At 44.4% G+C, this 22,581-nt stretch overlaps 1 protein-coding gene across 3 annotated transcripts in view; it reads right to left on the bottom strand.

The window, feature by feature from the left end:
- Positions 1–21,511, bottom strand: part of prkacaa (protein kinase, cAMP-dependent, catalytic, alpha, genome duplicate a) — a 27,064-nt gene extending 5,553 nt beyond the window's left edge. The window contains exons 1-8 of one of the 3 annotated variants that reach the window (XM_053612487.1): positions 20,436–21,511; positions 8,686–8,747; positions 6,838–6,966; positions 5,530–5,628; positions 4,690–4,772; positions 2,514–2,640; positions 1,557–1,652; positions 1,316–1,438 (exon numbers count right to left, since the gene is read on the bottom strand). In XM_053612487.1, the coding sequence (XP_053468462.1) occupies positions 1,316–1,438; positions 1,557–1,652; positions 2,514–2,640; positions 4,690–4,772; positions 5,530–5,628; positions 6,838–6,966; positions 8,686–8,747; positions 20,436–20,484 (768 nt within the window). In that variant the 5' untranslated portion in view covers positions 20,485–21,511. Of the gene's footprint in view, positions 1–1,315; positions 1,439–1,556; positions 1,653–2,513; positions 2,641–4,689; positions 4,773–5,529; positions 5,629–6,837; positions 6,967–8,685; positions 8,748–11,920; positions 12,241–15,777; positions 15,929–20,435 lie in introns of those variants that run through there. The other 2 variants (XM_053612489.1, XM_053612488.1) reach the window with 2 other exon arrangements.
- Between the last annotated feature and the right edge of the window lie 1,070 nt (positions 21,512–22,581).

A 22,581-nucleotide genomic window follows, 5' to 3' on the forward strand; every position in this document is an offset into this window, starting at 1 on the left:
GTGATCGCCCAAGTCTCACTGACACACGTGAGGAGCGAAGTCTAGCCCGTCTGGTCCGATCCCACATTAGAGCTGCTGTAGCGCAATGTTCTGAAAAAGTAAACGCTGGGTCTGATAGAAAGGAGTCCGAACACACAGTGCATCACAGCTTGCTGCGTATGGTGCTGTGTATCTGCAGAGAACAGGGTTCTCGGTCAGAGAACCCATGCTGACCCCCTGTACACCACCACCTACAATGGGCTTCAGAACCGGACCATGGAGCAGTAGTAGAAGGAGGCCTGGTCTGATCAATCACGTTTTCCTTTACATCATGTGGACGGCCGGGTGTGTGTGTGTGTGTGTGTGTCACTTACCTGGGGAAGAGATGCACCAGGATGTACTATGGGAAGAAGGCAAACTGGTGGAGGCAGTGTGATGCTCTGGGCAATGTTCTGCTGGGAAACCTTGTGTCCTGGCATTCATGTGGTTGTTACTTTGACACGTACCACCTACCTAAACATTGTTGCAGACCAAATACACCCCTTCATGACAACGGTACTACCTAACGGCAGCGGCCTCTTTCAGCAGGATAACGCGTCTTGACACACTGCAAAAATTGTTCAGGAACGGTTTGAGGAACACGACAAATAGCTCATGGTGTTGACTCGGCCTCCAAATTCCCCAGATCTCAATCCGCTCGAGCGTCTGTGAGATGTCCTGGACGAAAGTCCCATCCACGGAGGCCCCACGTCACACCTTACACGACTTAAAGGATCCGCTAACGTCTTGGTTCCAGATACCACAGCACACCTTCAGAGGTCTTGTAGAGTCCGTGCCTCGAGGAGTCAGAGCTGTTTTAGCGGCACGAGGAGAGGAGGACCTACACCATGTTAAGCAGGTGGTTTTAATGTTATGGCTGATCGGTGTATCTAGCAGAGAAATAAGAACGTAAGGGAAAACAGAACGGGAGGAGGAGAATGATCAAGTAGAAAAAGAGGAGAAGCGTAGTACGATGTGAGAACCACACTTACAGAAGGGGAAGAGGAGAACCGAAAGGAGTAGTAAAAAAAAAAAAAAAAAAAAAAAAGAAGAAGAAAATGAGTACCACGCTCAGACAGGACGAAGGGAAGCGGAGAACCGTACTGGGAAGCAGTACAGTTAGGAATAAACAGGAAGTAAAACAAAAACGCATCTCGTAAGCATTCTCAGATTATTTTTTGAATGAAAGTTTAGGTGTTTATTACCGAGTGACTTTATTTCCTGAACCGATGGAGATTTGGAGTAAATCAGGAACGACTCACGGCTGAAAGGTTGCGCGGGGCTATCCTCCACTCACCTTGCCTGAGACGATCTTCTCGTAGATCTGAATGGGCTGGTCAGCGAAGAACGGGGGATATCCGGCAGCCATCTCGTAAATCAGCACGCCCAGAGCCCACCAGTCCACCGCTTTATTGTAGCCCTGAGAGAGAGAGAGAGAGAGAGAGAGAGAGAGAGAGAGAGAGAGAGAGAAGGAACCTTCAGGACCTAGCTCAGAAGTTACGTTCCAGAGACTCGGGCGTGTTCGTGCGTGTACGTACTTTACTGAGGATAATTTCTGGAGCCAGGTACTCTGGAGTTCCGCACAGTGTCCAGGTCCGGCCCTTTACACGCTTGGCAAAGCCAAAATCTGTAACCTGTAGGAGAGAGGTAAAGACCTGAAGAACTGAAAGTTCTACACATGATCACATGCCTTTATTGATCACGTAGACATTACAGCACAGTGAAATTCTTTTCCTTCGCATATGCCAGCATGTCAGGAATTTGGGGTCAGAGCGCAGGGTCAGCCATGATGCAGCGCCCCCTGGAGCAGAGAGAGTTAAGGGCCTTGCTCAAGGGCCCAACAGTGCAGCTTGGCAGTGCTGGGGCTCGAACCCCCGACCTTCCGATCAGTAACCCAGAGCCTTAACCATCAAGCCCCCCCACAAGACGTGTGTTTTATTCCAGTCTAGTTTTCTCTCGTTAATTGCAACGTTATCAGTTTTTTTTTTAAGCACCGCAGCGACTCAACGTTACTCTGAGTCACACGGGAACTGTGCTGCTTTTATTCCCCTCATTCCAATATTACCCAACATCACGCTTACGACACCTATCAGAGGTTCCTCTCAGCGCTCCTGAGGTCACCGCAAAATCAGCGTTTCTATAGTAACGGCTCGTACACAGGTACTCGTATGACGTTCCACATCAAAAAAAATGTTGTTTAAAAATTTTTTTATTTTTTAAAGTATAATCGTTGATGTGGCAAAGTTTTTATTTTGTTAAGAGACGTTTATTTAACATTTACGGAAGGAGTCGCGAGTGTCGGCGCTTTGTAACAGTTTTGGTAACAAAGTTTCCCAGAACAGTGGATGATTGACAGTTGCATAGCTGTTGCTGTACTGCCCCTTTGGAAGCCCCGCCCAACACCCCTCATCGCAATCTGTCGTATTGATCCGATTTTCTCGCTATAAAGATACGCGTGTGTGTGTGTGTGTGTGTGTGTGTGTGTGTGTGTTTACCTGTATATAGCCCTGCTGATCGATGAGCAGGTTCTCAGGCTTAAGATCTCGGTAAATGAGGTCGAGCGAGTGAAGGTATTCAAACGTCAGGACTATCTGCGCGGCGTAAAAGCGAGCATGAGGCTCACTACAAAGAAAAAAAAAAAGAAGAAAAGAAAAAACAAGAACAAGGATTTAAATATCATTACATTCTTGAAGGTATTCTTCCAAGACTTATTTGATATTTTTTGTGGACTGCGCATATGCAGACAGATGCAAAATTATTGGCCCCCTTGGTAAAAATGGGTGTGGTTATATTTTTTATATTTAAAAAAAAAAAAGGAGAGAATAAGAAGGAAAGGTCGTCGTGGTTAATAAGCTTAATCTCACCTTGCAGTAATGAGAAATCTGACCTTTAACTGAAGCATATTTATTCCATGAAGAAAAAAAAAGAAGAAAGAAATGAAAATACATTACGACAAACCTCTAAAAATTCTTATATACCGAGTTCTTCTACACTTTATTAGGAACGCCTGTACAATCGTGCAGTTATCCGATCAGCCAATCACGTGGCAGCAGCACAGCGCCGTCAAGAGCGTCAGTTAATCTTCAGATCAAACATCAGAAAGGGGAAAATGTCTGATCTCTGTGACGTTAACCGTGGCGTGGGTGTTTGTACCAGAAGGGCTGGTATGAGTGTTTCAGAAATCTCCTGGGATTTTACACAGACTGGTGCAAAAAAAAAACATTTTAAAAATAAATAAATAAATAAATCCTGTGAGCAGAGGATCTCCAGGCTGAAACACCTTATTGATGAGAGATCAGAGGTTTGAGCTGCCAGGAAGTCTATACCAACAACCGTGGTGAGCAGAAAAGCATTTCAGAACGCACAACACATCGAACCTTGAGGTGGATGGGCTACAACTGCAGAAGACCACGTCGGGTTCCTCTCCGAGAACACGAGTCTGAGGCCATCATGGACGCACAGACTCCCCAAAACTGGACAGCTGAAGACCGGAAAAAGACCAGGTGACTTCCTCATCCATCTAATCAGACTTCCTGTTCAGTTAAGTCAAGCCTCGCCGTGGGGAAGATTAGAGAATACGCTAACGGAACGACGCCCAAGCGCGTTGACCTTCATGAATCAGACCACGGCTATAAAAAGACCAACATGCCCGAAAACCACATTTGGTTGGACGTTTGGAGATGAAGACGGCAGCGTTTTAGGCTCGACGTGTCTCCGAATCTACAATCGGACGCCACCGCCATGCCGACAAACCATCTTTCACCCGACCAGAAACGCGAGTGTCTGGAGTTTTCCTGCTTTTATGGTCAGATGAATCAAAAATGAGCTTTTTGACAACTGGTTTTGGCGGAAAAAGAAGAAGAAGAAGAAGAAAAACCCCTAATCCACTGCTGTTAAACAGGGGCGGGGCGATAGAACAGAAACATCCTATACACGATATGTATCGCGATATACGGGCTGGATAACTAAACAGTGTTGCATTTATTTAAAAACAAACAAACAAACACACGCCCTCAAATATCTAAAAAAATGAATCCTGACTCATTTGAATAAATTCGAACAAATTTCAGGATAAAATTTTAGCGCTACGTCTTTGTCGAGTCTAAATACTATTAAAAAATGTTTTTAAAACGCTTTCATACCTGCGACATCTCGTCAAAGAAAAGTACCACGACGTCATTTACCACGAGATAGAAGTTATACGAGTATAAGCACGGTGTGGCGGAGGAACCCCGTGAAGACTCCAGGACATTCCAAGGAGATTATAAATGAAAACCAGCGCTGCTTCTGCCGTGAGGTTACAACCGGGACATGACTTGTATTCTTCCAACCGTCCGAAAATGATTCAGTGACCTCCGACACGGTTTATAGTTCACGCTAATAAACTTTTACAGCCGGGGTTGCCAAGAATTCCCCAGCTTTTTCACCGCATTCACGTTTCTTCTATCCGATACTCTTCGAACGCTTTCTATAAACGCGATGTCTATATAATGAACTGTATTCGTAATGCATGCATAAGGCATTAGATTATACACACGGTTATGATTATTTAAGGAAGATGCATTATTACACGGTACGCCGCAGCGACCGCTTTATGAGACGATACGAATAGGCTCGTAGTTCTTTACAACTGGTGTGCGGTTCCCCCGCAGCATGGTGCAGGAGACTCACCTGAACCTGCCGATTCTCCTCAGATGAGAGAACATCTCCCCTCCTGGAACATACTCCATCACCATATACAGGTTAGTGTTGTCCTGAGGAGCAGAGACACACGGTTAGCCTGGACATCAGCAGTGTCGTCACAACTACACCAAGAATAAAGAAATACCAACAAGCTGCACCGGTTAACCCTTTCATCTATATAGTGTCCGCTCTTATACGGTCAATTTAAAAATATATAAGTACGGTGTATATACAAGTTCTCCAAATCAACTGAGCATTAATATGCAAATTAAACGTCTGCATGTCTCTAGAGGATCTGGCGCTCTCAATCTGTACCGACATTCCGCATCAAATTTAAACTAAATTCATTCATTCATTCAAGTAAAAATGTTTTTGTGCCTTCTTTTTTTTTTTTGTTGTACTCGCAGACAATCTCGTTTACTTTTTAAACACGAGTAATATTTACACAGAGCCAGGTATCCGTACGCAATTTAAAGCGGAAAGCCGGACCCCGTGCGAAAGGGTTAAGGAAGTCTGTGCGGTCTCGCGTGCTTCACGTTCAAGTACTGTTTGAACATTTCAGATCTTTTTCGCCGTTAATTTAGCCTCTTACGGTGCGGCCGAGTCGCGTCGGAAAGATCACGAGTGTTTACGAGATGAACGCCACCCACAAAGTCGGAATTACGAGTGGGGAAAGTCGGGTTTCCGAGTTGGAGGGGGGATCGAAATGTTCACTCGTCTCAGAAGCGGATTTCAGTTATCGTGCGCTTGGTACGGTAATACGCAGGTCGCTTCCGGAGAAAACCCAAGAATTAAACGATGCAGTCTGTTAGGAATCGATCCGAACACCTTGAAGGAGTGCTCCAGCCGGACGAGGAAGGGGAAGCTAACAGCCTGCAGGATGCGTTTCTCGTTCAGTGTGTGTTCTATCTGTTTCAGCTTGACCACCTGAAAAGACAAGACAAACAGCCAGCAGAGTTACACACCCCCCCAAAGTAGCCACAACACACACACACACACACACACACACACACACACACACACACACACACTACAGTAAAAATAAATAAAAAAATAAAAAGTTCCTACGCAGAAACAGTAAAAATAAATAAAAAAATAAAAAGTTCCTACGCAGAAACAGTAAAAATAAATTAAAAAATTAAAAAGTTCCTACGCAGAAACAGTAAAAATAAATTAAAAAATTAAAAAGTTCCTACGCAGAAACAGTAAAAATAAATAAAATAAATAAAAAAGTTCCTACGCAGAAACAGTAAAAATAAAAAAAATAATAAAAAGTTCCTACGCAGAAACAGTAAAAATAAATAAAAAAATTAAAAAGTTCCTACGCAGAAACAGTAAAAATAAATAAATAAAATAAAAAAGTTCCTACGCAGAAACAGTAAAAATAAATAAAAAAATAAAAAAGTTCCTACGCAGAAACAGTAAAAATAAATAAAAAAATTTAAAAAAGTTCCTACGCAGAAACAGTAAAAATAAATAAATAAATAAATAAAAAGTTCCTACGCAGAAACAGTAAAAATGAATATATAATATTTCTGTGACAGTTTTTTGTTTGTTTTTGTGGTAGGTTTATTTTTCCGACACTGTATAAAAATGAATGCTGTTGTTAATCACTGGCATTATCAAAGACTATAACATTCAAAGAAAATAAAATCTGCTGATCATTTCATATATATAAAATAACGATTATTTTCTATTTTCCTTTTAAAAAAACCATCTGTGGCATTTATGAAAACAAACCGGCGTGTATAAAGGGTAAAAATTCTGAAAACGAATGAATGTTTGAATATTTGAATTATGATCAGAACTGATCTGATGCTGGTAAAAATAGTAAGTAAATAAATAAATAAATATTTAAATCGGCGTCAGTGAAAGTGGAAGAATATATTCATCTAATATTTTTATGGACGGTTTTTAGACAATGACATTTTCATCCTTTATGGACCTGTAACTTTTTTTTAAATTGGCACACAAGGGTTAAAAAAAACAAACAAACAAACAAACAAAAAACCACTTTAAAGCTTAGTAGCATTTAAAGAAGAAAGAAAGAAAAAAACATGGGGTGGAGTAAACGATATGAACTGATACTGGGGGTTTCTGAGAGGAGAAAGCGTTAATACGGTTCTCTTCCCCGACCTTCTGTTTGTCGAGGATCTTCATGGCGAAGTGCTGTCCCGATTCTTTGTGCTTGACCAGCATGACTCGCCCGAAGGAGCCCGTGCCCAGCGTCTTCAGCCTCTCGAACTGGTCCAGAGACGCGGTGTTCTGGGAAAAAGAGATACTACGTAACACACGGCACGTACACAAAGTACTATACGTATCTAGACAGAACAAACCGCAGTGTGTGTGACAGATAGAAGAATTCAGCTGATAAACCAGCTCCCCCCTCATCCCTCCCCCAGCCATCCATACACACCTCTAAGGATAGAAACAAACTAAAACATCACTCCTACACTTCAGCGCTTGTCCACTAGGTGGCACAGTCCGCCTCGTTATACTCCACAGGCAATCAACAGGCTTTTTTTTTTTTTTTAAACTGCTGATTGGATTTTTTAAGCTTCGAGCTTTCCTTGATCCTCTTCTCTCTCTAGATCGTGCCTTTTCTTTTACACTCCTCACATGTTGCACGTTACAGAGCGTTGTATTCGAATTATAACTCACGTAACAATGTTCTAAAGCTTTAAGAAAGGAACCTGAATTACACACGTACGAATGTGACACTAGGGCTGGGCGATATATCGATATAACATCGAGATCGTGATAAATGATGACGCGATACACTTTCCCGAGATATCGAAAATCCCCACCGGGCGGCCGAGAAGGGTACGCTGTCGTTATTATACAGTATGAGAGCGGCCTCTAGAGGCGAAATAAAAACTTTTTGTTGTGTTATTTGAAGTGTTTTTTTTTTTTTAAATGATAATTTTAGACATCTATATTTTTGTGTGTTATTTGGAGTGTTTTTTTCCGTTCAGTTTGGATATACATCTTTTATTTCCTTTAATATTTATTAACAGTTAAGATATATTCATTTCATTTTAAAAAGTACCGTACATTTTCACAGTGCAGTCAGTGCTGTTTATTTTTGTAATAACGTCCAGTGCTATTTGACTGAGTGTTTTGTGTTCGTTCAGTATCACGTTTAAAAACTATCGTTTGATGAATCGGTTATTGGCAGGTAGATCCCGCCCGACAAGGAAAATTCCTTGCACGGACTTACCAGTCTAGCGAACGTTCCTGTACGTTGGGTTTCCAAGTCGGACCGTAAACGTTTAAACACACGTTCCTCTTAAAACGCTCCGCTGTCGTCGTGATTGTCGTCATGAACCGCGTCTCAAATTAAAAACCCTGACCTTACATTAGTCACTAATCTAGAATCTCCACAAGGCTGGAACACTAAACACAGCGTTCAGCGGGTTTGAAAGTGACGTGAGAGGTTTTTAAAAAATGAAACCAAACACTAACTGTAATAGGGGGGGAAAAAACCCCGCTTCGTGTCAAGTATCCAGTCTAGACTAGTACGCGAGGATGCGATTCGAGACACGACACTAGTTCGAGGAAGGCGGACGGGTACGTCGGTCCGTTTTTATTACCGAACCGCACTAGCGCGGCGTGTCCGGAGAGCGGAAAAGACTCAAAGAACACGCAACCGATTTATTTATTTAAAAACGTCGCTTTACCACTGAACGCGACTCCCGGGAACGTTTCGAAAATATTAGCCCGCAAAATTCCCTCCTCGATGTTCGGAAATATTCGTATACAAACTAAACGAATGAAATTAAAAAAGATTTCCAGAAGATAATCTCGTTAAATCGTAATCGCGATGCTACGAGACGTCAGAGCCGTGACTACCCTGACATCATCGACTCACCGAGCGAGCTTTTAATGACTTTCACAGATTCTATTAACCACATGATGTGTGCGTGTGTGTGTGTGCGCGCGTGTGTGTGTGTGTGAGAGAGAGAGAGAAAGGAAAAGGCTTACCTGTGCCGGATTCTCCCATTTCTTAAGGAAATCTTCTTTGGCTTTGGCGAGAAACTCCTTCACTGTAAAGAGAGACGTTAGTAAATTTCGTTTGTTCATACAGGGTTAAAGGGAAGAGTAGCTTCAGACACAGACGGAGTAAAGACACACGGTCGAGCACACAGTCGAGTAGGAAGCTGCGGATACACACCTCTCTCTCACACCCAGATACACACCACATCTGAGTGTGTGTGGGTATATTTTATATACACGTCTGAAAAACACAACACCACCACACATACATATACGATTTTAGGATCGCAGAAATGAACGCAGAATCGCGCGGACTCCGGGATATTCCGCGGCGCTCGCCGTTTCTTCAAGTTACGGCAGATTTTTCGCAGATTCGGGCCGGGACGCGTCACGTGACGTCGTCGTGACGCACGTTCAGCCAAAGCCCTCTGAGATTCACGTGCGTTGAACATGAGTACAGCTAAAAGGTCTCGTTTACTAACAGACATCACTGCGGAAGAGCACGTGGAACTATTTCACCAGCTCGAGCAGTTTTCCACAAAAAAAAAACCGCAAAAGAAACGCACAAAAACTATGGGGAAATAAAATGCAGAACAATTACACATTTTTGGCCGCAACGATCACAAAAAACCTATATGAAATCCTGCATGGACGGACACACACACGCATGTGCACACAGCTAGTCCCTTTCCTCTGTGCAGATGTGAGAAATCCTCTGGTGAGGTTGTTCCTGTTGCATCACGCCCTGAAGGGTTTTCTTCCTCTTTATCCCACAGTGACGTTCGTTAAAGAACAACATTTTGCATTTCTTATCCATTTATAGCTACATTTAATGTATGAAGAGATTACTCCTGTTCTCACTGCAGTACAGCCGCTACAAACGGCCGTTCCCTCCCCAGCCCCTTTAGCTCTCTCTCTCTCTCTTTTCTCCCTCTCTCTCGCTCCCCCTCCCTCTCTCTTTTCTCTCTCTCTCCCCCCACCCCGAGTAATAAGACCAAAGAAACCCCACGGCTTCGCAAACACCACTGAAGATGACCTCTGTCCTAACGTGACCGTTACAGAGCGCCGAAACTGGAGACTCCTTCCATGAGCGTTACACGAACGTCTCCGTACGGAGCACGCGGCATCAGAACGAAACATTAGAGCGAGCGCGTTAATATAAACCTGCACTACTGTCAGGGCCGCTGGGGTAGAAAATTCATCAACACCTTACGCGCAATCAGACAGGTATTCATCACGTATAAGCACAAAGTAGAGGCATCCATTTTGTCCCCCCCCCCCCCCCCCACTCTGTAGCTCGGACGTGTCGAGAACGACGTGATCCTGAGCTCCGACTTCCCAACGTGTAATCTAATAATCTCTAATCTCTCTCTCTCTCGCTCGCTCATACACACATAATCCAACACTTCCTGTTCCCACCAAGACAGAGTCAAATCAATAGCAGCTGGCACCCTGTGCATGTGTAGATACACACACACACACACACACACACACACACACACACACACAGTGTTTGTATACAAGAGTACACTCAAAACGTTTAAAACGACAGACTATGCAGAGTTAGTTACTATGTGTGCCTGCTAGTACACACACACACACACACACACACACACACACACACACACACACACACACACACACACACACACTAAAAAAGGGCATGCAGAAGGAAGTACACACATCCCCCCCTTATCTTTATTGGGCTAATGGCTGTGTGGGAACGTCGCGATTCCCGGCCCTTCCCCGTTCCTCTACTCTGCTCGCTCGAGAGAACGCCAGGCCGCTCCGAACCCTCGGGGGAGAACAACTCTGCAGCGAGAGTCTGCACGAAGCCTGAGAGAAGTATTTCGACTCTGCACAGCGACGCAGCGAGTGTGTACACTCGCAAAGCACGCATGTAAAGGGCATAAGTGTGTAAACACACACACTCGCACGCGGCCGATCTGAGGGAAAGCACGAGACGTTATCTACTACGGTCATAACTTCCCATGCAGCTTGGCACTCTCGGGACTACGCCTCTTCCTCCATCTCAACTGCCTCTCTCTGCGCCTCTCTCTCTCTCTCTCTCACTCTCACACACACACACACAGGGTTCTGTACATGGGTGAGGTCTGACATTTCTACTTGATTCAGATAAGTGGGGAGGGAGGGGGAGCAGCAGCCAGAGACCAAAGTTCATACACACATACACACACACACACACACACACACACACACACACACACACACACACACACACACACACACACACACAGCGCTGTCTCTGACACTCGACTATATCGATCACAACAGGGGTCCGATATCATATCGCGATACTCGACGCTCACACGATAGACAAACTGGCGGGAAAACACCAGTGTCACAAGAAAAAAATAATAATAATCTGAAGAAAACTCGCATGTCTACACAAAATTTACACACGTAAACGACTTTAAACTGAAAGGCGTAAAAACAAACAAACAAACAAACAAACAAACAAACAAAAAAAAACACACCACTAATAATTTGAATAAATTCTAACAATAAATTTGACCATTTCAGCGGTTCAAAATTTAAACATCATATCAGCTGCTTTGAATCCGTTCATAAGCGCTATTTATTTATTTATTTATTTATTTATTTATTTATTTATTTATTTATTTAAAGGATGCCGGCGAGATCTCTATACGGAAAAGTGTACCGCGACATAATTTATCACGATGTCGATGTATTCCGTCGTCATTGCGGCGGACGATGAAACCGAGAGCGTCGCCGTCCCTCCCCTCCCCTCCTTATTCGCGGTGAGCGACGAGCCCCGGCGCCCCCTGCTGCACGGCGAAGAAAAAGGAGAGAAACGACGTTGGAAAGCTGAGAGAGGGAATTAAAAACGACTCGGCAAATCCGTCCTAAAGAAAATGGTGAACGTAATACTGGATCATAAACTCCTCCTCATTACCGAACGAACGAAGAAGATAAACGGTGCGAAATGAAATGAAACGAAAGGAGGAAGGGGGCGAGCGGGTCACGGCTGATGACGGATTAAACGATTGATACGTCCACATTCCCTAGGATTTATCAGGATTCTTTGTAAAAGGAGTTTAAAGATGAAAATGGAGTGTGGAGTAAAATTAGTTCAGGTTGAAAAACCACTAGGACATCCATGCGCTTCTACCCACCCCAAGCCCCCACCCCCCCACTCCCAAGATCTGGGAATGACTGCGTTTACGTTCCATACGTTTACCTTCACCCAGCACCACCGGACCCTCCGACCCTCCCGGCGCTGCCTCAGAGGCTCGAGACAACGCCGCCGATGATGATGGTGATGACGCTGCCGTCGACTCCCCCCTCTTCCCGCCGTGCCTCCTGGAGCTCTTACGGTCACACATGAGCATTCGGTACGCTCTTCCTCGTCCTCATAAAAGCAGCCTCATGGCCCTGACATGGACGCCCAGTCCGAGCCGCGGTGCTGGATCTTTCCACGCAGGACTACACGCTCGCCACCCGGGCGGATCAATCGGACCCGTGCTCCATTTGTATCACTATTTATTCTACACACACACACACACACACACACACACACACACACACACACACAGCGCTGTCTCTCACACTCAACTATATCGATCACAACAGGGGCCCGGTCACCGAGGGGAAGGGGCGCGGCCTCCGTAACAGATTATTTCCAACGAGACGGGAAACAAACATCGTTCCAAGAGCTGACAGGTAGCGAGGATTTGTGAGTGGCTGTATAATCAAAATGCGTATGTGCATACGTGTGTGTGTGTGTGTGTGTGCACGTGTGTGTGTATGAGAGAGAGAAAGTTCACGCACTCGTCGTCCTCCACTCGTTGGGAGTTCACAATCAATCGCACGGATCGATCGGTGCAGCTCCAGGCCACCGAGCCACGCCGTGACGCCAACCGAAAGGGTCAAACAGGACGGATCGCGCCGATTACAGCCGGATCCTCCACTCCGATTGGTCAGGAGGCGTCGCTTAACTTTCTAAGCACGGCAGCTCCGACCGCAAAGCAAACAACAGGCTCTCGTTCGAACGCGTTATCGTTCCTATAGCAACAAGCTCATCCACAGGGAGCTTTACGGCAGAGCGTCGAGACACGTCTGACTCTTAAGGAGACGTGCGTTTAACATATACAGACGTCTAGACGTTTCCGGGAACACGACTAGCTGCGATTTTATAGTTTCATTAACTTCATCGCGTGCTACGTTTATTCATTTTATTCAGATTTACGGTACAACGGCCGTACTGTCCACATCGCTGGCGTTTTCAGGATACTGTTGCTGGAATTGAGCTCAACTGTCCAGCCAAACCAGTGGGAAAAGCATGGAAACGCTCCAGATTAGACACTGGGGTAATGGTGGTGGAAAAAGGCTATCGAGCAGCAGTGCCAATCCTCACACACACACCACACATACACACACACACACATATACACACACCACACCGAGTCATGCACAAAGGAAATAAAGAGCAGTGCTCATTTGCAGGGCAAAGACAGAGAGCGAGTAAAAAGAAACTGAAACGCAGAAAAGAACAACGAAAAAGAACGTCTGAGAGAGCGATAGCAAAGACAGAGAGAGAGAGAGAGAGAGAGAGAGAGAGAGAGAGAGAGAGAGAGAGAGAGAGAGAGACCCTCTTCCACAAGCCTCTCAGTGCTAAATAACTAACCCCTTCCTCATCCGGTTCTGATGCCGGTAGTCGTCTCTCCAGTCCCGTATACAACCACAATTTTATTGCTGAGCTCCGCTAATGTCCGGTAACTGTTATTTATTTATTTATTTATTTATTTAAAATACACCTGTATTGGTGATACGAACGACTCCGAATAGACTCTCGTAGCATCTAAACATTGCATCATCATCACAGTAGCAGAAACCAGCCGGACCAGGATTTGGCGATTTTGTGATCGCAGACACGAACGCAAAAAAAAAAAAAGAAAAGAAAAAAATACATTAAAAACAAAAAAACAAAAACAAACAAACAAACAAAAAAAAAAACATGAGTGATCCTTGGAATATCCGGAGGAGCTTGCAATATTTTCCCAAAACGCCCGCAGATTTTCGCCAAGACGCGACGTGCGGCGTCGTCACATTCTGCGCGTTCACTTCTTCGAGTCACGTGAGTCGAACGCGAGTACAGCTAAAAGGTTGTTCCATTTTATTAACAAACAGCACTGCGAAAGAGTGTTTTCAAGTGATTTCCCATGGTGGGGCGACAACAACAACAACAACAACAAAAAAACCCAGCGCGCGCAAACTTTTGGAAAAAGCCGCAGCAAAATCGAACGTTTTTGGCCGCGACAATCACAATCAATCAATAAATACGATATAACAGCAAATAATTTATGTTTTTGATGTTTGTTGGTAAACGAGACCTTTTAGCTGTACTCGTGTTCGACGCACGTGAATCGACGAGCGCTTTGGCCCGAATCTGCGGTAATTCTGAAAAATTGGAAAAAGCTCCTCCGTATGGCGCGGCGCTCGCTTGATTTTGCAGCGATTCCGTTTGCGTTAATCACAAAAATCCTGGATTTCCACATCGAGGGTCGATGTAATAACTAGAAAGCCAACACCTGGATGTTTTATCCGGCACTACAACCAAGGTAGACTTCATTATAAACGATTATATTTATTATAAAAAGCCACCCAAAAATGTAAATATCTGCTTCGAGTTCTTCAGAGCCGTGCTGATATGTTTCAGGACACAGTTGGACTTGCTGTAAATCTATAAACCCTTGGCCCTGGTGCACAAAGTCTGAAGGTAGTACTGTAGCAGAAAGCAAAAAGGCTTACGTGGAAAACAGTACAGTTCAACTCTGATTTCAGAAGTCGTAAAACACAAGGCTGTCGTCGAGATAGAACAGCACGTTCGAACCACATAGATTGGAAAGACTCGGCAATTTACAAAAAAAAAAAAAAACTGTAACCTTGAGGCTCCGGTGCGAGAACTAAACCAGAAAACGCCGAACCTTAAACCTGGTCTCGGAAGAGCGATTATTGTTTGGTGTAGGTGGGGAAACCGGGTCCTTTTTTCTTTTTCTTTCTTTCTTTCTTTCTTTCTTTCACTGAACTACGCCTTTAAGTAATCCGACCCCATTCGAGTGGAGTACAGGATGCCAATGGAGGACCAACAACTAAACAGATATCTGTTGCGCAACTCAACTGTAACCCACAGATATATTTATTTATAGACGCTGCAAGAGCTCCACCTTGACAGCATGTCAAATCACACTGTGAAGGCCTGCAAACAAAAAGTCGTTCGTGGGTGACGAAAAGTACCACCGTCGGATTTTTTGGGGAAGTACGCGAATCATAAAACAAAAACAAAAAAAACGGAGTGAGATCAGAGATGGAAGGACTTTTGACTTTCAACTGGTAGTCCCAGCACCACGAGCGCCTGCTGATCTGATCGAGTAAAAAAAAAATTAAAATGTTTCAAACACGAGACAGAGTTTTGGACAAAATCCTACAGGTGCTGATGGACTGATGGATTGATAGCACCTTGTCCAGCTGAAGAGAAGAGAGGGAGGGAGGGAAGGAGGGAGAGCCCAGAAAGCAGGACACACTGACAGATCTCCATGGGAGACAGACACACGGCCTCGCTGGAACTCCTACGTGTAACGGCCAACACCAGGCAACAGAGCAAACATTAGACAGTGAATAAAAAGGGCTTTGTGTGTGTGTGTGTGTGTGTGTGTGTGTGTGTGTGCTGGCAGAGCCACATCAGTCCACTGAGCTTCAACTGCAAAGTGTATTAAAATCATCTAATCCGCTCTACAACGCCCCAGCTTACAGAAGCTTTCCACCAGGACTCTTTTTAACTAAGCTGCTAGATTGCTGATTGAGGAAAACAACAACAACAACAACAACAACAACAACAACAACAACAACAAGAGCAAAACACCACAATCGCACAAGAACTCCAGAACTGCATGACTTGATCATCATCTCACACACCCCCCAAAAAAACCTAACCTCTTGTTCGGCTCCTCCTCCCGCCGTCCCACCCGATCGCGAGTCGCCTCGGCACAGCGTCGGACTCCACCTCTACAAGCACGCTCTCTAAACCGAGCCACTCACTAGAGACGAAGGCTTGTGGGTCATCCTGGGAGCGGTGTCGACTGCCCTCGCCAGCGTCCAGATCACCGAGACAGGGACCGGCGTGGTGGAAAAGCCTGCCTGCTAATCTTTGCAGCACCGACATCCGAGTTTGCGTTTAACTTCGCCTGGAGGCGTCCAAACTTGATGGAAGCGGAGTTTCACATCCAACGGATGTGAAACTCCTTGACGTATCGGAATAACGATCAGGTTCGGTTCTTGCGCAACTCCACCTTCAAAGACTGGTCTCGCCTTCACACATCCAGTCGGCCAACGGAGTTGCACCTCAACCCCATTGTTCTCGTTCTCCCCGCTACATGGACCGAGCAGCCATAACGTCCTTTCTGTGTGCACCTCCAGTGAGAAATGGCTCTTCTTAGTCAGTGGCTCCGATTGCAGTCCTGCACCTGTCTCTAGGGATCAGGGTGGGCCAAAAGAGATGGCAACGATAAAGCCGTTAGGCATGCCATGGGCAGGAAGTCCAGAACCCTCCCCATGCCCCTTTCACAAACCTATCCTGAGGTCACGGGCCTCATCCGTCTCCTTTACCGTATGTTAGTATCCCCAGACCGGGGGGATGGGGGGCGAAAAAAAAACAACTCTTTGCTTTCACAAAGCAAATCTATCAACCTTATTCAAATGACATTCAGTCACATGGCAAGAGAAATCTGCTCTTCACACCTAAGTTCGAGCAGCAGCAGGGCCGCTGAGACTCATTTCGCACATATCTGTCCCACCTCGCAGCCAGGGTTCTCCAGCTAGAAGCGAACCGACAAAAAGATCTTGACTTTGGATGGTGGGAGAATGTCAGATATCAGGAAACAAAAACCTACGAACATCGAGTTTATTTTCTTTCCACCGATGCAAGTGCACGCGCATCGTAGGCCACAGTCTACGACACGTACCTTTCCTAAAGAACAAAGAAATTCCTAAATGTCATCAGAGGCAACAAGGTTTGAGATATCTGGCCTGCCAAAGCAAATCAGCACAGAGTGAGGGAAAAAAAAAAAAACATAGAAGAGAAGAAGCAGACAAGAACAAGTGGAGAAGGTATCTCCACCTAAAGCCATGTGCAGTAGGCCAAACAAAGTGGTCTTGTTCATAGCGTTGTCGTCACATGATGTTCAAAAGACTCTACAGCGTCACAATAAAGCCCGGAGAGATTCACGCCAGCTGTATCATATGACTCCGCCTCCAAAGCTTCTCCAGTGGAGACTCACACACACACACACACACACACACACACAAAGCCCACACCCATCCCAAAGCCTCTGGCTACCCTGAGATCTCAGCCCTACAAGCTTCTGTTTATATTTCAGGCTCTCTCCACTCCAACCCCCCACATAAACACACATCAAGCTCTTCTCTATAAGTCGACCTTCGAGGTCAGAGAATCTTTCTCACGAGGTCCACTGTGACTGGAAGCTCCAAATGTTTCCCACTTCTTTCCCCTGCCCGACATGTTACAGCAACTTTCTTCCTCGAGTCATTCGGGGTAACCCCAGTTAAAGTAACCCCAGGTAATACAGTACAGCCCATCCGAACTGACATGTTGGCAAAGATCACGTTAGATCCTGTGGGAAAAGACGTTTTGTTTGAAGTTCCTCTTCAGCGAGAAGCTCTCACTCGCTCGCTCGCTCGTTCGTTCCTATTGGCTCAAGCCAAAACAAAACCAAGCTCGAGTTTAAAAACGTAGAACAAAACATAGACCACTTTGAAAAGGACGTCTCGGAGATGTAGCCGTACGTTAGTTAGAGTTTCCAGCACAGGTACGGCCTGCATACGTGTTTATGATCATGTGACCTACTAACGCTCAAGCGCAACATGTAGCCACGCCCCCAACAACAAGCGCTTACGATAAGACATGTCGATGGTACACATGGTCTGTATATAGAGTTTTTACCGAGATGACCACACGTACATCGTGAAGACGCTTCGCTAAGAAACCTTTTCTGGTCCGAATACCACGTCAGGGCGTTTTCACACCTGCTTATCAACCCTGGGTCCGACCTTTCAAAACATTCTTTTTATTCCGGTCTGTTTTGAGAGCTTCATACGTTGGCGCGTTTCCTTTTGAAACAGGAGGTCAGAATGAAGCGCTCGACTGATTTACACGGCCGCCGATAGCTTCCGTGACCCGACGTGCCACACCCCCCACGAGAACGCAAACGAACTCGCCAGTAGATTAGCGAAGTACGGATAAGTGACGAGTTTAACCAGAGCCTTTGTTTCAGCTACGGAGAATCTCTCGCCACCGCCGGGTAACACCGACGATATCCGAGACGACGTTGAGACGCCCTGCGGTTCATCCGTACGCATTTCGAGCCACAGAGTGGTCACCCGGAGGCATCCGAGTTGTACGCTTATAGTGGCGCAAAAACACGTCTCCAGGGGTAGGACATATACGGTTCCGGAGAGCGTTTAATTAGACGATCGCGAGTGAATTCAAGATATACGTCGTAGGAATTTCCCAGAAGTAACGAACTATAAAACCAACACGAGAATCTCTCTAAAACTACTTGGAGTGAGGATCATACTGGCGTCTGTGCCACTAAAGGACGGGTACAAAAAGCTCTGAAATTAGAAAGCACAAAGATTGCCTTACTTACTTTTCAGACGTTAAATAGACGTTCAATAAACGTTTTAACTAAAACTCCAGTTTTGTTTGATAAAAAAAAAAAAAAAAAAGCGACACTAATGTTTCACTGCCTCCAAGACATCATTTCCATCGCTTCCAGTCCAAAATGTTCGTTATGCTTCACGTACACAGGAAGTCAGTGAGAAATTATGAAAGTGAAAACCGGGCCTAAAACTATTTTAAGCCTCGATGCACCTCTAACTTGCACACGATGACAGTGCCCCTCAGCAAAAAAAAAATAAAATTTTTAATAATAATAAAATCAATTTTAACAACCTGAGTTTGATTATTTCTACAACGAATTCCCACAACAGTGAAAACAGGGGGAAAGTACTCACATTTGAACTTGTTTAATGGTTTTAAAGATTGAGCTACGTCCGACCAGAGCTCGAAATTGTTAAACATGGCAACTCAATCAATCAAATGTAAAAAAATAAAAACGTACAAAAACGTATAAAAACCGTTCAGTTTGGATGGCAGCAAACCGTTTTAAAATTGATTTATTTTAATTAAAGAAAATGAGGTTAAAAAAAAAGAACTGTATTGTTGTATTGTGATATTCGACAGCGTCACCCAGCACCTTACCCCCGACTTCCCCAGGGTAAACAACAACAACAACAACAGATCTTCTGAGCACGAACTCTTTCACACTGAACGACACGAGTCCATTCTCACCAGGCCGATTTCCTTCACTAGGCTAAATAAAATAAAAAGATTAGAGCGATCCGGACGAATCCGAACAAGGTCGCGCACGTGGAAACGACACGAACGAGCCGAAGATAAGATTCTCTAATCGTCGTAGCCGTGTCTCAAACCACACACCGTGACCTCACACCTCAAAGTATTTACTATGTACTTATCTACAAGATTACTGCACTGGACGCGATTTAAGTGCGTTCTGACACGAGACGCTCGCTAGTACTGTACGTCGGGACGCGCCCTGTGTGTTTTAGCACACTGTTTAGTACAGTAGCATGCAGCCTCTGTATTTGAATTGTTCTGTGTATTTGGACCTCACTGTTTAGTACACTAATGCTACATGTATTTTGACTAGTCGGGTCTATTCGGATCTAACACACTGTTTAGTACAGTAGTGTGCAGAGTGGGACAGATCCCATGTATTTGGAGTGTACTGGGACCTACTACACTGTTTAGAACAGAAGTATGCAGTGTTGTTACGAGCCCTTCCTATGTATTTGGAGTGTACTGGGACCTAACACACTGTTTAGTACAAGTAGTATGCATGTGGGACATATTTGGAGTGTACTGGGACCTAATACACTGTTTAGTACAGAAGTATGCAGTGTTGCTCAGAGCCCTTCCCATGTATTTGGAGTATACTGTGACCTAACACACTGTTTAGTACAGAAGTATGCAGTGTTGTTCAGAGCCCTTCCCATGAATTTGGAGTGTACTGTGACCTAACACACTGTTTAGTACAAGTAGTATGCATGTGGGACATATTTGGAGTATACCGTGACCCAACACACTGTTTAGTACAAGTAGTATGCATGTGGGACATATTTGGAGTATACCGTGACCCAACACACTGTTTAGTACAGAAGTATGCAGTGTTGTTCAGAGCCCTATCCATGCATTTGGAGTGTACTGTGACCTAACACACTGTTTAGTACAGAAGTATGCAGTGTTGTTCAGAGCCCTTCGCATGTATTTGGAGTATACTGTGACCTAACACACTGTTTAGTACAGAAGTATGCAGTGTTGTTCAGAGCCCTTCGCATGTATTTGGAGTATACTGTGACCTAACACACTGTTTAGTACAGAAGTATGCAGTGTTGTTCAGAGCCCTATCCATGCATTTGGAGTATACTGTGACCTAACACACTGTTTAGAACAGAAGTATGCAGTGTTGTTCAGAGCCCTTCGCATGTATTTGGAGTGTACTGTGACCTAACACACTGTTTAGAACAGAAGTATGCAGTGAGGGACAGTATCCATGGTGTGAATGAGCAGTTGTATAGCAGGTACTCGGGGTACTCACCGCTCTCCATCTCGCTGCCCTTGTTCTTGGCGGTGGGCGCGTTGCCCATGACTGCAGGCTGGGGGTCAGGAAAGAAGGAAGGAAGGAAGGAAGGAAGGAAGGAAGGAGAAGGAAATCCCTCAGTTCGGCTCTTCTCACACCTCAGACCTCTGATCCCGACTTCAACATACGAGTCGATTCCTGATTTCCGGCGCGCGCACTAGCTTGGCTCAGCTAGCTATTTATAACCATAACTCAGAGACCCACTCATTCACCGTGGAGAATTCGGTCAGTTGCCCAGTTAGTTATGCTAGTCAGTTATGCTAGTTAGCCTGTGGCTGTCAGCTAGCTAGCTAGCTAGCGAGCAAGCGCTAGCTAGCAAAGCAAAACAGGCTATAAACAGAGCGTGCAGTGGCTGCAATCTCCGCCAGTACAGTCCGATCCGTCGAGGCCACTTGACTACAATCTTGTCTTTGCAATCTTCCTCTTTTCTGTCCTTTCGCTCCCCCTCAGTTCCTCTCTGAACCGAGGCAGGCCGTTTCCACTTTCCCTCTTATTCCGCGACACACACACACACCTTATATATATGTGTGTGTGTGTGTTGTTTTTTTTTCTCCAACTCCAGAAACAATTAACGCCACAAATCCGTTCTGTTATCCTTAAAAATCGTCACTGCTGTTTATCCAAACTTTGTTCAGGTACATTCGGCATCGATTAACCCTCGGAATTACACCTTTCTTCCTCTCATAATTCGACAGTGAGAGCCCACCATTAACATTAATCCTCTACCCACAGCTAGAGGGAACTCCTGCTCCGCGAGAGCCCGCCTCCGGACGCTCGCGATTGGACGACTCTTTTGTGACGCGGAGCAAATTCGCGGCGCGGATTGGTTAACGCGGCTGACCGTCATGAGCAGTAGGCGCTATGATTTGTCAACTGATATGTGTCTGTAAATTTGTACTCCCCCTTCGCGCACACACAAACTGATAAATAAAAATCGTTTATTTTATTTTATTTATTTATTTATTTTTCTCTCCCAATTAGGTTTAACACAAGAGTTTGATTCTGGGTACTTTCAGGTTTTGGAGTAATATCGTTGTCTATCAAAAAAGAAAAAAAAGGAAGACATTTTGTAATCCGCGATGGCAGATGACTATCACGGAGGTTTTTTAGTGAACGGCGCGAGCCCCTCCCGCTACACTAATCCGTGATTGGCTGCGTGACGTCAAGGTGGGCTATTTTTAGAAAGTTGGTCAGAATTTGCGGCACTCGGACAGCCTGCGTCTAGAATATTAACACTGTGCTGTGCAAGACACACACACACACAGAGGATGCAGGAATATCAGACGCAGCGGTTATGCACGCCGTGGTTCTTAGACACGGGGTGGCACAGGGGTGGCATAGGGGTGGCACAGGGGTGGCACTCCTTTATTATGGGTCGCATTTCCACAATATCTGATTTGTGTGATCACATATTGGCATTACTGTAGGGTACTGACGTCACAGTCCCTCTATAGTTACTAATATTTAAACGACATAATAATAATAATAGTAATATTAATAATAAACACAGTAGTAGTAATAACAGCACCACTTGCAGCAGCAGCACCACCACCACCACCAACAATAATAATAATAATAATAATACAGCAGTAGTAGTAGTAGTAATAACAGCACCACCACCACCACCACCAACAACAACAATAATAATAATAATAGTAAACACAGTAGTAGTAGTAACAGGAGCACCACCACCAATAATAATAATAATAATAATAATAATACATAACTATGTAACAAGTAACAAATTAACAAATATTTAATGTGTATGAAAATCAACTACATACAACAATAACAATATTGATAGTTACATAACAATAACAATAAAAATAAAGTCTCCTTTATAATATAGCACCTTTCAAAATACTCAACAATAATAAATAATGTAAAAAAAACAACAACATTAAAAAAAGATCATTTTATTAATAATGATTTTTTTACTAGTAGTAATAAGTTTAATTGCTCTAGAACCTTCATTAAACTCGAGGTTGATTTTCGGAGTTCCAACAATAAAAAAATGACATATTTAAAGGTTATTAAAACAAACAATAGATACATAATAGTTTCAAAAAGAAGAAGAAGAAGAAAAATAATTAGAAGCTTAATT

This window comes from Ictalurus furcatus, chromosome 24, assembly GCF_023375685.1.
Source record: "Ictalurus furcatus strain D&B chromosome 24, Billie_1.0, whole genome shotgun sequence".
In the NCBI taxonomy this organism is placed as follows: Eukaryota; Metazoa; Chordata; class Actinopteri; order Siluriformes; family Ictaluridae; genus Ictalurus; species Ictalurus furcatus.